The sequence below is a fragment of the Tursiops truncatus genome, chromosome 1 (assembly GCF_011762595.2).
Source record: "Tursiops truncatus isolate mTurTru1 chromosome 1, mTurTru1.mat.Y, whole genome shotgun sequence".
NCBI lineage: Eukaryota > Metazoa > Chordata > Mammalia > Artiodactyla > Delphinidae > Tursiops > Tursiops truncatus.
In genome coordinates, this window is record NC_047034.1 from 35,629,037 (window position 1) to 35,645,333 (window position 16,297).

The 16,297-nt window shown below is 38.7% G+C and overlaps 1 protein-coding gene across 1 annotated transcript in view; it reads left to right on the forward strand.

The window, feature by feature from the left end:
• C4BPA (complement component 4 binding protein alpha) overlaps positions 1–16,297 on the forward strand; it is a 32,118-nt gene extending 15,821 nt beyond the window's left edge. Inside the window, exons 6-11 of the mRNA XM_033852791.2 lie at positions 5,653–5,835; positions 7,467–7,667; positions 8,753–8,941; positions 13,986–14,159; positions 15,163–15,338; positions 15,887–16,297. Of these exons, the coding sequence (XP_033708682.2) occupies positions 5,653–5,835; positions 7,467–7,667; positions 8,753–8,941; positions 13,986–14,159; positions 15,163–15,338; positions 15,887–16,060 (1,097 nt within the window). The 3' untranslated portion in view covers positions 16,061–16,297. The remainder of the gene's footprint in view (positions 1–5,652; positions 5,836–7,466; positions 7,668–8,752; positions 8,942–13,985; positions 14,160–15,162; positions 15,339–15,886) is intronic.

Here is a 16,297-nt window from a genome sequence, read left to right on the forward strand (position 1 = left end):
GTTTCATTCTTTTGCATGTAGCTGTCCAGTTTTCCCAACACTATTTACTGAAGAGTCTGTCTTTTCCCCACTGTATGCTCTTGCCTCCTTTATCCTAGAAAAATTGACCATATAAGTGTTTATTTCTGGGCTCTCTGTTTTGTTCCATTGATCTGTGTGTCTGTTTTTGTTCCAGGACCATACTGTTTTGATTACTAAAGTTTTACAGTATAGTTTCAAATCAGTGAGCATGATAACTCTTGCTTTGTTCTTCTTTATCAAGATTGCTTTGGCTATTTGAGGTCTTTTGTAGTTCCATACAGATTTTAGGATTATTTGTTCTAGTTCTGTGATAAATGCCATGGGTATTTTGATAGGGATTGATAAATCTGTAGATTGCTTTGGGTAGTATGGACATTTTAACAATATTAATTCTTCCAATCTATGAACACATTATATGTTTCCATTTTCTGGTGTCATCTTCAATATATTTTATCAACGTTTTGTAGTTTTCAGTGTACGGGACTTTCACTTCCTTGTTTAAATTTATTCCTAGATATTTTATTCATTTTGATGCAGTTGTAAATGGGATTGTTTTCTTATTTCTCTTTCTGATAGTCTGCTATTAGTGTATAGAAATTAAACAAATTTCTGTATATTAAATTTGTATCCTGCAACTTTAATGAATGCATCTCTTAATTCTAATAGTTTTATTTTTGTGGAGTCTTTAGGTTTTCTATATATAGTATCATGGCACTGGCAAATAGTGACAGTTACTCCTTCCCTTCCAATTTGGATTCCTTTTATTTCTTTTCTTGTCTGATTGCTGTGGCTAGGACTTCCAATACTATGGTTAATAAAAGTAGTGAGAGGGGGCATCCTTGTCTTATTCTTGATCTTTGAGAAAAAGCTTTCATCTTTTAATGACTGATTTTGATATTAGCTATGGGTTTGTCATAAATAGCCTGTGATATCAGTTGTAACTTCTCTTTTACTTTTGAGTTTGTTTGAGCCATCTCTCTTCTTTTTCATTGCTTTTTCCTATATTTTTTAGTCATTATTTTATTTACTTTCACTGTGATTTTTATTATTTCATTTCTCCTACTAATTTTAGGGTTTTTTTTTCTAATTCTTTTGGGTCTTTTAGGTGTAAAGTTTGATCGTTTATTTCAGATTATTCTTGTTTCTTGATGTAGACCTATATTGCTGTGAACTTCCCTCTTATAACTGCTTTTGCTGCAACCCATAGATTTTGGAAAATTGTGTTTCCATTTTTATTTCTCTCAATGTATTTTTTGATTTTCTTTTTGATTTCTTCATTGACCGATTGGTTGTTTAGTATCAGGTTGTTTAGCCTCCACATGTTTATATTTTTCCATTTTTCTTCTTATAATTGATTTCCAATTTCATATCATTGTGTTTGGAAAAGAGAACTCAATCTTCTTAAATTTATAGAAACTTGTATTGTGGCCTAATATGTGATCTATTCTGGAGAATGTTCTATATGCACTTGAGAATGTGTATTCTGCAGTTTTTAGATAGAATGTTTTGTATATATCTATTAAAACTATCTGATCTAATATGTCATTTAAGGTCAATATTTCCTTATTAATGTTCTGTCTTGATGATCTATCCATTGATGCAAGGCCATACTACCCTTTGCCAGATGTTACTTGCCCATTTATATAGGCATTTGAGAGAGACAATTGGACTTGTTCCTTTAGAAAGCCCTAACATTATTTGATTCCATGCATATATGCAGTGTATATTCTATGCATATACGCACACTATTATTGCATTACTATCAGTTTCTCCCTTTGTGTTTGTGAACATTTGTTTAATATATTGTATTTAGGTGTTTCTATGTTGGGTGCATTGATATCTATAAATGTTATATCCTCTTCTTAGATTGACCCTTTATTATTAAGTAATGTCCTTCTTTGTCTTTTGTTATAGTATTTGTTTTAAAGTCTCTTTGGTCTGATATGAGTATTGCTATCCCAGCTTTCCTGTTGTTTTCATTTGCATGGAGTATCTTTTTCCATCCCTTCACCTTCAGTCTGTGTATGTTTAGCTCTAGAATGAGTCTCTTTTAGGCAGTATATAAAAGGGCCTTTAAAATTTTTTTTATCCTTTCAGCCACCTATGTCTTTTAATTGGTCCATTTAGTCCATTTACATTTAAAGTGATTATTGATATGAATGTACTTGCTGCTATTTTGTTAATTGTTTTCTGTTTTGTTTTGGTTTTTTATAGTAGTTCTTTTTTGTTCCTTTCTTCTTCTCTTAGTCTTTTCCCTTGTGGTTTGATGATTTTCTCTAGTGTTATGATTTTCTCTAGTGTTATATGTTATGATTTTCTCTAGTGTTATGTGTTAAACTGATATATATCTTTTTATTTTAAATTGATAGTCACTTAAGTTCAAATGAATTCTAAGAGCACTATATTGTTTCTGCCCCCCCATTCTACATTTTTCACATTAGAGTTTACAACTTTTTATTTTGTTTATCCCTTAAACTACTTATTATAGTTATAGTTGATTTTGCTACTTTTGTCTTTTACCTTTTATACTACTATTTTAAGTGGCAGATCCACTGCCTTTACTATATATTTGCCTTTACCAGTGAGATTTTTTTCTTTCATATATTTTTTTTTTTTTTTTTTTTTTTGGTGGTACACGGGCCTCTCACTGTTGTGGCCTCTTCCATTGCGGAGCACAGGCTCCGGATGCACAGGCTCAGCAGCCATGGCTCAGGGGCCCAGCCGCTCCACAGTATGTGGGATCTTCCTGGACCGGGGCACGAACCCATGTCCCCTGCATCAGCAGGCAGACTCTCAACCACTGTGCCACCAGGGAAGCCCCATATATTTTCTTATTTCTAGTTGTGGCCTTTTCTTTTCTGCTTACAAAAGACCCTTTAACATTTCTTGTAAGGCTGGTTTAGTGGTGATGAACTCCTCTCGTTTTTGCTTGTCTGTAAAACTCTTTATCTCTCCTTCAATTGTGAATGATTCCCTTGCTGGGTAAAGTATTCTTGGTTGTAAGTTTTTTTCCTTTCAGCACTTTAAATACATCTTGCCACTCCCTTCTGGCCTGCAGAATTTCTGCTGAAAAATTATCTGGTAGACTTATAAGGGGTTCTCTTGTACATGACAAGTTGTTTTTCTTTTGCTGTCTTTAAAATTCTCTATCTTTAACTTTTTTCTTTTTTTTTTTTTTTTTGTGGTATGCAGGCCTCCCACTGCTGTGGCCTCTCCCGTTGCGGAGCACAGGCTCCGGACGCTCAGGCCCAGCGACCATGGCTCACAGACCTAGCCACTCCGCAGCACGTGGGATCTTCCTGGACCGGGGCATGAACCCGTGTCCCCCACATCGGCAGGCGGACTCTCAACCACTGCACCACCAGGGAAGCCCACTTTTGTCATTTAAATTATGATAATGTCTTGGTGTGGATCTCTTTTCATTTATTTTGCTTGGGGTTCTCTGTACTTCCTGGACCTGGATATCTGTTTCCTTCCCCAGGTTAGAGAAATTTTTAGCCACTATTTCTTCAAACAAATTTTCTTCCCCTTTATCTTCTCTATTCTCCATTAATGAAAATGTTAGTTTCCTTGATGTTGCGCTAGATGCATCTTAAACTAGCCTCATTAATTTTTTTTTTCTTTTTGCTGTTCTGATTGGGTGATTTCTACTATTCTGTCTTTCAGATCACTTATCCATTCTTCTGTACCACCTAACCTGCTATTGATTCCTTCTAGTGTATTTTATTTTATTTATTGTATTCTTCAGCTCTAACTGGTTCTTTTTTATATTTTCTAACTCTGTGTTATTAAAGTTCTCTCTGTGTTCCTTCACTCTTCTCCTGAGTTCAGTGAGCATCTTTATAATCATTATTTTTTACTCTTTATCAAGTAAATTACTTATCTCTATTTCATTAGGGTTTTTAAAAATAGGGTTTTATTTTATTCTTTCACTGGAAACATATTCCTCTGTCTCTTCATTTTATTTGACTTTCCATGTTTGTGTCTATGAATTAGGCAAAACAGAATGAGCATGGGCTGGGGGATCCTGGCACTCACTGCATTGGGTCTGCCTTTATGGTACAGTTGGAGCTGGAATGGGTGCATGTGGGAGGGGGTCCCAGGGTGCTCTGCCCAAGAACCACCCTGGGGGGATGGCTGGAGCTGGAATGGGTATGGGCTTGGGGTAAGTGTGTCCCAGCAGCAAAGTAAAAGTTGATTCTCATTCATATTGACTTTACTACCTGTCCAGGAAACTCTCTAGGGCAGCTATAATTTAGTTGTTAGTTTAGCAACCATCTCAGCAATCCAGATTGCTTCAATCTTATGATATCAAAATGTGCTTTCACAATCTCTTTAGTAGAGGAAGAGAGAAAATCAAACTGTCCCCTGGCTTTAAGAGCTTTTTTCCTGGAAATGACCACATATCACTTTGCATTTCAGCCTTTTGTCCAAAACTAGTAATGTGTAGATGCTACTCATCCTAAGGGAACTGAGGAATATCACCTTTTGTCTGTGCAGGAAGCAGAACTGGAAATACTGTTTAGCACTTTTCATGTCAACCACATATACCTACAGAGCAAGCAAAACCTATTAAACACTGGAAGTTCAACAGGACAAAGCAAACAGTAATTGAGCAAGAAGAAATATTGTGGCATTGCTAGTTTGCTAATCTAAGGCATCTTCCTTTGCTACTAAGCACCCACACAATATCACTTACTATTCTGACTCAGCACAGGACACAATCAAATTGGGGATAAACGAGCATGATACTGCAAACCGTTTAAAATGCCTGAAGAACTCTCATGAGTTCAGAATGAAGGTGAAGGGCAGGCACTGAAAGGCTTTAACCAAAATGTGCTGAATGTTAGAAAGATAACTCTGGCTGCAGAATGGACAACAATTTGAAGTGGGACAAAACTTAACCCATAGGTACCTGTTGCAACTATCTTGCTAAGTAGTGAAGCTCCTTCAACTGTTGCCATGGCAGTGGGCCTGGAGAGAAATTGAGGAATCCTAGAGGAATTAAAGTGGCAGGACTGACAGGACTTGATGACTGACTGCTGTGGGGTAGGAGGCAGGGGCAATTTGTTCTTTGCTTATGATGGTACAGCTCTCTGATGCCCTGGCTACCTCTGCATCATGACTATCACATCATTACCACTGGCCACTGGCCCACCATCAAACTCATCCAGGAGAGCAGGTCATTATAGGAAGAGGTTTTGAGGACCTCAAGATATGTCTTTTTTCCTGGATTATATATGGCTAGTTTTTCTTGGGAAAGTGAAGAAGTTAGTGTTATCCACAATCATCTCACAATAGAACCTACATGATGGGATCTCATTTTACTGAGGCTTTTAAAAGTTGAAAAAAGGGCTTCCCTGGTGGCGCAGTGGTTGAGAGTCCGCCTGCCGATGCAGGGGACATGGGTTCGTGCCCCGGTCCGGGAAGATCCCACATGCCGCGGAGCAGCTGGGCCCGTGAGCCATGGCCGCTGAGCCTGCGCATCTGGAGCCTGTGCTCCGCAACGGGAGAGGCCACAACAGTGAGAAGCCCGCGTACCGCAAAAAAAAAAACCACAAAAAAGTTGAAAAAAAAAGCATATATATAAATATATATATAACCCATTTGTCTTTTCTTTTGAGTTTTTAGAAATCACTTGTTCTCAGCCAGGGGTTAAAGGTGGAAAAATAATCTCTGGATTTGGACCCATCTATACTTATAAACAGACTATTGTATTTGACTGCAATAAAGGTTATCGTCTCAAGGGCAACAAGTTAATCCATTGTGGAGTTGATAACAGCTGGCATCCTCCTCCTCCCATTTGTGAACTCAGTAAGTATGGGCCATGAAAGAGTTTCAATGTCTGGCATCTAAAGATATCCAGAAATATTGATGGGGACATATTTATATGCCTAAGCCCATTTGAATCACAGTAAAAATTTAAATTTAGATCAATCCCTCAGTTTTTTTCTTGTTGGAAAAAAGAATGATTACACTACACTGTGCAAGGCCATATAACATCACAAAAGGCTGCCACATGCAGTTGTGCACACTACAACCCTAAAGAGAGATGTAGCATTGTAGACATTGTGGATTAGTATGTGTATTTCAATAATTTTCTTGCAGTTGATAGAAAATTGCTTTGTTCTAGCAAAAATCATTATATTATGGTGATTGTTTTAAAAGATATATAGTAAAGTGTCCTGAGGGAAAAATGCCTTTTTCTAACTTGCACAAAATTATTGTATGGACTAACTATGATTCTGATACTTTGAAATTATAAACTCATGTGGATCACTAAAAATTATCTTTTTTAAAAATTAATTTTTATTGGAGTACAGTTGCTTTACAGTATTGTGTTAGTTTCTACTGTACAGAAAAATGAATCAGCCATACATGTATATATATCCTCTCCCTTTTGGACTTCCCTTCCATTCAGGTCACCACAGTGCATTAAGTAGAGTTCCCTGTTAAAAATTATCTTAATGGTAACAATGGTAACTTGGTGCTAGTCTAAGTACATAACAAGAATTAATTCAATGAATTCTGTCCAGAATTGTGGGCACTGTTATTATCCTCATTTTAAGGATGAGAAATCCATTCACAGAGGTTATTTGACATGTCCAGAACAGGCAAATCCATTGAGAGAGAAAGAATTTTAGTGGTTTCCAGGGCCTGGGAGGAGGCAAGACTAGGAGGTGACTCCTAACGAGTACAGAGTTTCTTTTTGGGTTGACAAAAATATCCTAAAATTGGATAGGGGTGATGGTTGCACAACTCTGTGGATATAGTAAAAACCATTGGATAGTGTATTTTAAATGTTATGTTATGTGACTTGTGTCTTAATAAAACTTAAAAAAGACCCTTACCCTTGAAGATAAAAATAAAATAAACATCCAACTTGACAGATGTTTCTATTACATTTCCATACTGTGAACCAGTAGCAGCAGCAAAGAGTGAAGAGGACAAGATAAAAGGTTTAGGCTCAGAAGTCACTTTGTGCATGGTTTGTTCTTGCCAAGCCTTTAAATGATAAAGTTTCTGGTGTCATCTGGATAAGGGGAATGACTCTTGTTTATTTTCTCCTATCAACCAGGAAACAAAAGAGTTAGATTTATTTGTCTGCAACATTTCTCCAGTCATATCCACCTAGCAAGCCCAATGCTTCAATTCAGATACCAAACTTTCTGAAGTACAATGAAGAGGAAGAAGAATTCATATTTTGAATAGTTGGCACGACACACAGAAACCACTTGTTAGTGCCCTTAGTAAGAACCTCTCTGGTGCCTTGCACATTTGGGTACATGTCCATGTGTGTTTTCTGGTGTGACTGATTCATCAGCTATGGCAGGCTGGTTCCTGGCTGAATGAGCACATGACACCCTTTGATAGGACAGGCTCATTGATCACTGTTGCATCCCTAGTAAGAGTGTCCTTTTCCCTTGTTCTTCCTTTATGGGCAGATGGCTGTGCTGGCTTACCAAACATCCCCCATGCCACCTGGGTAAGATATGGCTACCAGAAGCCAACAGAAGAGGAAGTGTATGATATTGGGACTGAACTGAGGTACTCCTGCTTTCCTGGCTATAAACCCAAGGCAGATGGGCCCACGACTGTGACTTGTCAGAGAAATTTGGAGTGGACCCCATACATACAATGTGAGGGTGAGTTTCTTTTTTTAAAATTTTTTTGTATATTAAATATTCAGTATGTGATAGGATTTTCCATCTTAAATGAATATAATTTTTTTCCTCAAGATAAATTTAGAATTATACTAATTGAACACAATAGTGAACAATTATTGCCAGAAGGGACCATAAATGTTTTGGAGCTTGAGGAGCTGAGAAATTATAATCTTATCCTGGTTCAGAATCAAATGAGACAAAACACAGAAGTCAAATGTTATGAAGATTAAGTATGAGCTTCATTACTGGTAAAGGTACAATGGAGAATACAGCTCCACCACCGCCCAAGTCGGACCTCCTCCCCAGTGTAGACTTTGGGGTGCTCGACAGAAGGAAAGTCTGTGAAACAGTCATGAACTCAAGCAGCTGCAAGGTGACTTGTGTCTCATGTCTCTTGAGCCATGAGACTGTGGGCTGAAAGACCTGCCTCTAGAAGACAGACTCTGACCCCTGACCCAGTGCTTTTGCCTCAGTAGGATAGAAAGGAGACTCTCTCTAGTCTCACTTGGGAGTAAGTGAGGGGCTGAAAGATATATGGATGCAATTTTATGGGCCTCAATGGAATTGACAACATGCATTCTTCTACACATCTATCAGACTCTTGCCATTTTAGAGGTAAAGACACTGAGGCCCAGAATACAGAGAACTTTATTCTGTAGATTGGAATTTGAAAAATATGTGAAATGCACAAATAATGAAAAATGGTAACCCACTTATTGAAAGATTGGTCATTCACATTAGGAATTAAAGTTCCATTGCAGTCGTTCAGACTCATTTTGGGGAAATAGAATGAAAGATTTTAACAATATCACTGAATTAAAATATATTTAGTAAAAGTTATTGCCACCACTTAAATAACAAAGTATTGGAAACAACTGAATTGGAAACAAATGAGTTGGAGTGCTTTAGCAAATCAGGGCCAGGGAGAGCAGACTCAAATTGCCTCTGCTTTCCCAATCTCTCTTCAGTGGTGAGATCTGCTAAAGGTAGAAATTAGACTTTTAGCCATAGGGTCCTCCTCATGGTGATTTTACTAACCATTAGCATTCTTTTATATTTTTTAGAGGCTTGTTGCCCAGTAGTAGAACTGAACAATGGCAGAATCACTCGACTGAGAAAAAGCGACATTGACAATAGCTGTACCTATTTCTATAGAGATCAGGTTTCATATACATGTCATGAGAAATATACACATCATGCTACATGCACAGAAGATGGCACATGGAGTCCCAGAACACCAGAATGTTACCCAGGTAAGAGCTTATGGAAGCATGTTATTTTAGAAGTTTTTCACATCAAAATGATGGAGATTGTTATTTTTTAATTAAAGTGTAGTTGATGTACAATATTATGTAAGTTTCAGGCATACAGCATAGTGATTCACAATGTTGGAAGGTTATGTTCCACTTATAAAAATTGGCTATATTCCCTGTGTTGTACTATATATCCTTGTAGCTTATTTATTTTATACATAGTAGTTTGTACCTTTTAATCCCCTACCCCTATCTTGCCCCTCCTAGCTTCCTTCACCCCACTAGTTTGTTCTCTATATTTGTGAATCTGTTTGTTTTGTTATATTCATTCATTTTATTTTTTAGATTCCACATATAAGTGATAACATAGAGTATTTGTCTTTCTCTGTTTGATTTATTTCACTAAGCATACTACTCTCCAGGTCCATCCAGGTTGTTGCAAATGGCAAAACCTCATTCTTTTTTATGCCTGAGTAATATTCATATATATATATATATATATATATATATATATATATATATATATATATAACATAGATATAGATACACATCTTTTTCCATTCATCTGTTGGTTGACACTTAGGTTGCTTTCATATCTTGGCTACTGTAAATAATGCTGGTATGAACATTCAAAATGATGGAGATTATTAAGGGAAGTTTTCAAATTAGGTAAAAGAGACATGGGTTGGTTGGCCCTGAGGACACGGTAAGCCCTCACCTGGAGCCCCTGAGAAACTGGTCTCTAGGGGAATCAGCCCAGGATGCTTTTTTGTGTCAAGCATAGGGGTTCCAAGATGGTTGAGTCTGTGAGGGTCAAATACAACAGTCCCCAAGGCAAGGTCATATTCAAGTGTGGAGCAGAAAGTTTTCATTCTTTCAGTCTCTCTGTAAAATGAAAAAACCTCAGTAAATTTTGCCTCTAGCCTTGGGAACAGAGTTACAGTTTGGATGTGAAACCACTGCTACAGCCCAACTTAGAGAAGACTGTTGACAAACAAGTTGGAATGGTTCCAATAGCCTACCTTGCAAAACACCTCAGATTTGCAGAATTTCCTTTGTAAAAACAAGGGAGGTGTCGGAGCTTTCCTTTTAGATAAACAGCTTCAAATTCTTAGCATGGAAAATTCAGAGAAGACAGAAGTGGTTCTCCTTGCTTGTGGTTTTTTAATCCTATAATCAACACGCACCTCGGGTTGTTTGAGCTGGCCAAGGACTGCATGAATGGAAGAGGAAAATTAGAATTGTCAAAGGCATAATTTCTCCTATTGGTGATACATGTAAGAAGAAAAGACTCGTCTCTACCCATCACTGAGTTATGCCAGAACTTGCCACTAAGAACTCAAAATGGGTGAAAGGTGATACATGGAAAAGTCTTCAGAAGTATTGGATAGACTGCTAAAGTGCTAAGACACCATCAAGAGACCCTGGCGGCTAGTAGCTGTGATCAACAGCAGGACTCACCTATGCTGGAAAGGCCTGGATGGAAGAGGAAGTGGACTGAACAAAGACAAGATTTTAGTAAAAAAAAAAAAAAAAAATCTGCTAAGTGAATGAAAGGATAGAAAATCAGATCTTAGAGATGAATGTCATTCTTCCCATCGCTTTTTGGAGGTTAAGAGTTGGAGTAGTACTAAAGAACAATCTAGAAGCAGGTGAAATTATCAAATTTAAGTTTGATTTCTTCTCTTGGAAATCTACTCTTAGTTCATCTGAAGTGTGTGTGAACTGCAGAAAGGCTCCAATGCTAGAATCTCTTATTCTGCATTTTTACCTAGAAGTTCCTATACCCTGATCAGCTGTGAGTATGTTGATCTCGGAACCCACTGGTTGAAGCATGTGGGCACCCTCCCAGGAAACCTGGTATTATTGTGCTGTTTATGGATCAACAACTTGAACATAGAACAAACTGCTTGGCTTTTGTCCCAGTGTCAAGGATGCTGCTAATACCACAGCATAATAGGGTTTTGGATATCCTTAAGGACAGACTCCCTCTTTGGATAATGGAAATTAGAACAATGAACTTCACAGGGTGATAAATATTAGTAACTGTTGTGACTTCCATTGAGAAAGAGGAAGTATGACATTGTTTATTCCCTACCATGCCTTTTTCATAATTTGCTTTTATAATGTAAATTTAGAATTTAGGAAATGTGTAAAGCTGGTGTTTTGTTTGATGCTGATGTTTTTTATGTGTGGTACTTTTTAACCCTTAACATTGTTTGTATAATTTGAATGCAACAAATGAACTTGCAGTGAAAGTCCTTTACTACAGCCTCATTCAGTTGGAAAAATGAAATCAAAACAAAGAAAAAAACCCCCCCACATTAGGTAAAAAAGTTCGTATACCCTGAATGATTTTAAGAGTGGATAAGTTTGTTAAAAAATACTGCCCCCTCAGTCCAACTTTCTCTTTTCCCCCACTGTTTGTTCCCATTCTTTTGAACTTCCTGGATTCCTTCTTTTTTATGAATCAATGAAAAGAGCCCACATCTAAAAGATAAGCTAGACAGTTCAATTATTACCTTTTATTTCTTGGTATTTATTCTTTTTTCTTCTCTTCCTTCTAGTCCATATGGCTTCACCTACAGTATAAAACCTGCCCACATCTAGTGAACCTGCCTTTCTGAGCTTACTTCTTTTCTTCCTTCTCTATCTTCCATATTCTGGAACATCATCATGCCATCTACTTCTTGCTTATTCAGTAGAACTAACATGATGCCATTGATGTTCTGTATCAATATGATATTCTGTGGATGTCCACATGGTCATGATATCTCCAGACTCTATTATGACAGGGACTGGTGAGTTATCATAGCCAAGGTCTTAAAATGCAGATATTTGATCTTGAACCTTCCATGTGTATGCAAACTGTTTGTGACCTTCTTTTCTGATAGGGATGGAAAAGAAGGCCTCTGCTGAATCAGTGGCCTCACTTACTCGAAGACATATTAATCTGCTCTAGCAAAGATACCACATCTGGTACAGTGGCTGCAATAGGGGCTAAAATGCTGTTGGGTTTTCAGTAGCCTACTGGAATTCTCCAGAATCCTAATTTTTGTAGTAGACACACTGGTGAAGTACATGGGGATATGATGACCCCTCCTGCATCTTTAGTTCTTCAAGAGTGGCACAAATTTCTCCTTCTCCCCTACCCTTCAGTACATGATATTTTAAAAAAACTTACCTTCTTTGCCTCCAGGGGGAGGGTATAGGTAGTATCAATGTCTTGTACTTGGCCTTCTTGGATAAGACAGCTCTAACCCCATAGGCCAAGGACCAATGTGGAGGTTGTACCAATGACCCATTTTGTCTATCCCGTTTATACTTTCAAAGATAATGGGGCTTCCCTGGTGGTGCAGTGGTTGAGAGTCCGCCTGCTGATGCAGGGGACACAGGTTCATGCCTCGGTCTGGGAGGATCCCACATGCCACGGAGCGGCTAGGCTCGTGAGCCATGGCTGCTGAGCCTGCACGTCCGGAGCCTGTGCTCTGCAACGGGAGAGGCCACAACAGTGAGAGACCTGTGTACCACAAAAAAAAAAAAAAAAAAGATAATGGAAAAGGCCACCAAATGGCTTAATAGGGGGGCCATGATGGTTCCAGGTATCCATGTCAACTCAAGCTCTATGTTCAATAATCCTTGGATTACTGTGCACCTCTCACCTGTGCACAGTTACCTATGTAAATAGACATAGGTTCTCTTAGAAGACTGGGGCACTCATTGCTGTGTATACTTCCCAAGGTGTTGTAGTATCTTTACTTCTGGAAACTGTCTTTTTTCTTTAGTCGATGATCTCCAGACCTGACAACTGGCACAGGTCCAGAAACTGAACAAAGGATTATAACTTTTTATTGGACCAAATGCCAACAGCCTCCTGATCATCCATCCTTAATTTCTTTTGATGGTACAAATTGAGTCGTATCTGGTTGGCTGCTCATCTATTTTCACCCTTATGAATGCCATGTTCTATTAACCGTATTCCTAACTCTCAGGCACCTCTGGTTGTCTCTCTAACTTGCCACTCATTATGATGATTACATTTACTTAGCTTCTGAAGCATATAAGCACCTCTCAGACTGCGATTGCTAAGAGTGAAATTTGTTCTTTAATGTTCTTCGCATCATCAGCTCTGGCCTTTGATATGGGTGCTCTTCTTGTTAGGATATTCCTTCTGACCTTGGTACCTGTATCCTCCAGGCTTTCCCAGGGAACATAATCATTTGGTGGGGTTTCCAGCATGTGTGTGGTACATCCACTCCAGCATGCTCTCTTCTCTGAGTCACTTAATCTCTCTTTCTACCACGTGCCATGGCAACTCCAGCATTTGAATCTCATTGTCAGCATCATGTTTTCTATGCCTCAAGGAGGCATCTGAGGATAGTACTTGTAGATACTATAGCCTGTCAGTTTAATATTGTACCTGACTTTCCTGGTGCCCTGTTCTATTTAAATTTCTCATGCACTGTTTGTGGAACCTGACAGTGTTCCCTTTCAGAGAGGTACTCAGCACCATGCCACATCTATTATTCCAACCTGCAATCCACTTTTTTTATTCTTTCTATGAGCTCTTTTCTAAAATATTTTAGAAGACAGTAAGTATATTCTTGGGGGGTTGGATGGACAGGCTTGATTGGGAGCAATGAGTCAGAGATTGTGGATTTATTTCGCATCTTTACAGTCTCTCCCAGATGTACATCTCTGCATTTAGCCTGAAATCAGTGGAGTGTACCACTAGTACAATAAGACTTTGGACTGAATTCAGCCTTCATGCCAAAATGGTTCCTAAATAGTGTCAAGTTTAGTGAATTGTCAATAAAATGAAACAAATCTTAAGTGCTTGTCATTCCATCGGAGCCTTTCTAAGGTTCCCCAGCCTCACGCCTACAGAAGGGCAGCATAGGTCCTGGGTTTGGCTAAGTGAACAGATGGGCAGAGAAGATAGAAGGACAGAAGGAAGCCTCCTACAAACCACACAGATTCTGGGAAGTGTTGATATAAGCATTCAACATTCTGACTCTCTTTGATTTTTATGTCTCACTTCAAGATTGCCATTCTCCTCCTGTCATTGCCCATGGACATCATAAACTAGTCTATCCATTACTTCCACTTAGAAGTGTTGAGGCTACATACAGATGTGATGAAGGGTACACCTTGGTTGGAAAGAACAAACTCTCCTGCTCTTCTTCAGGCTGGTCATCTGAAGCCCCTCAATGTAAAGGTAACTCCAGCTCTCTCTTCAGCTTTGTGTGTGGGGGAACTATCCTGAAAGGCTTGAGAGCACAGTTTCTTCTCTGCCAGAGGCAGCAAAAAAATATTTGATTTGATTTGATTTATTTAAAATACTTACTATATTCTGACAGTACCCAAAGCAAAAAGTACAGAGGGCACAACAGGAACATTAATCTCTCCTACTTCTTTCTCCCAGGTGCAAAATTCAGCCTCTGTGAGGCAGCCCCTATTCTTTGTTTCTTGTATACTTCCAGAAATATTCTACAGTTGGTACATCTTATCTGAGTGTAGTTGTGGCCCATAGCAAAATTGTCATGGAATGTTGGTCTAGCATGAATGTCGACTCCCATGGGATAATTGCAAGCGTCCTGGTGAGGTCACAGGTATTTCCATCACAGCCAGTGCAGGGCACCACCAGCCCAGGACATAGGCATGTTGTGAGTGGGGGACTCCTAGTGTGCCAGCTGTGTGGGGACAAGAGGGGACAAGATCAGGTCTGATTGTTACATGCACACAAGTTTAATATCACTTTGTCATCAACAACCGCAGGGATTATTTGCCACCATTGTTTCCATTGCACACGGGAGGATAATAGGCGAGAGGGAAAATCTTGTATTCAGCATCTTATAGGGATCAAGATACGAGAGGTAGTTGATTTGATAGATGAGGATTTAGGGTCACATGCCCTTTTTATATTCTGTCATGCTATTTAAAATTGTTATGTCCTTGGGCAAGTTACTTAACTTTTCTGTATCTCACTTTCTCCTAGATAAAATAGTGAGACTTAAATAAGATAATCACATAAAGTACTAGCCCAAAGTCTAATACATAGCCAATGCTCAATAAATATGTTAATGAAAATTATTTTTGTTCTCAAGATGAAAGAAAAGGTAAAACAATTAGCAGCACTTCAATATAGTTCATTCGTAGTACCGTAGACTCATATCTTTTTCTTAGATCTACAGATTGCTTAAAATTATGTTCCATTTCAGCTTTGTGTCTGAAACCAGAGATAGAACATGGAAGGTTATCTGTGGATAAGGATGGATATGTTGAATCTGAAACTGTCACTGTCCAGTGTGACTCTCGTTATGGTTTGGTTGGTTCCCAAAATACCACTTGTTCAGAAAACAGAACGTGGTACCCGGAGGTGCCCAAGTGTGAGTGGGTAAGTGGCACAATTCAAGGAAGTTTACAATCTATCAAACCCTAAAATGGGTGTGTCTCACTCAAAGGACTGTCCTGCCAGTAAAGGTGACATCTGACTTGTCAAGATTCATTCATGCAAAGGAACTCTCAATTTTGCCTTGAAGCCCTCTGGTCAGAAAGGAGTGGCAAGTTTTCCTGTTCTCACTTGAGAACAGGGAAAACTGAGCCCCTTTGGAGTAGAGGTTCTCAGATACCTGGGAGTACTGACTCCTTAACTTTACTTTTCTAGGGGATATGGTATACTGTTGTCCCATTTCTGAATGGTCAGCAGAAATAGTCTCTGTTCCCACAGAGGCTTTCTGGGAGGCTGTCTCAGAGCAGAGTTATATTCCTCTGAGGAAGAAGATGGTGGGGTCCAAGGTGTTTTCTTGTTTTCCTGCTCATCCACCAGTTCTGGGTGGGTCTTGGTCCTGAATCTGTAGTCCTGCCTTTGTCAGCATGAACTATGCCCCCTAACAATTGGAAGAGAAGCCTTTTAAGCACATTCATCACATATTTCTCCTTTAGGAGTACCCTGAAGGCTGTGAGCAAGTGGTCAAAGGCAAGAAACTCATGCAGTGTCTCCCAGATCCACAGGAGGTGAAATTGGCCCTGGAGGTGTATAAGCTGTACCTGGAGATTCAAACCCTGGAGCTTCAGAAAGATGAGGCAAAGCAAGCCACTCAGGAGGGTTCACTGTAATGTTTCTCATGAAGGGGAGGAAAATGTGCCTTGCTGCCTTAAATCCAATATGGATCACTTCAGTTAATCACCTTTACCATCTCTTTTACACCATCAATTGTGGTAATAATTATCTAGAAAGGGTAATTGGTTAATATTTAGTGCTTTGATACTGTAGAATTATTGATCATTTTCTGATTCATATTTTTGCTTTTCTGGACACAGAGTACACATTTTATCAATTAAACAATTTACATA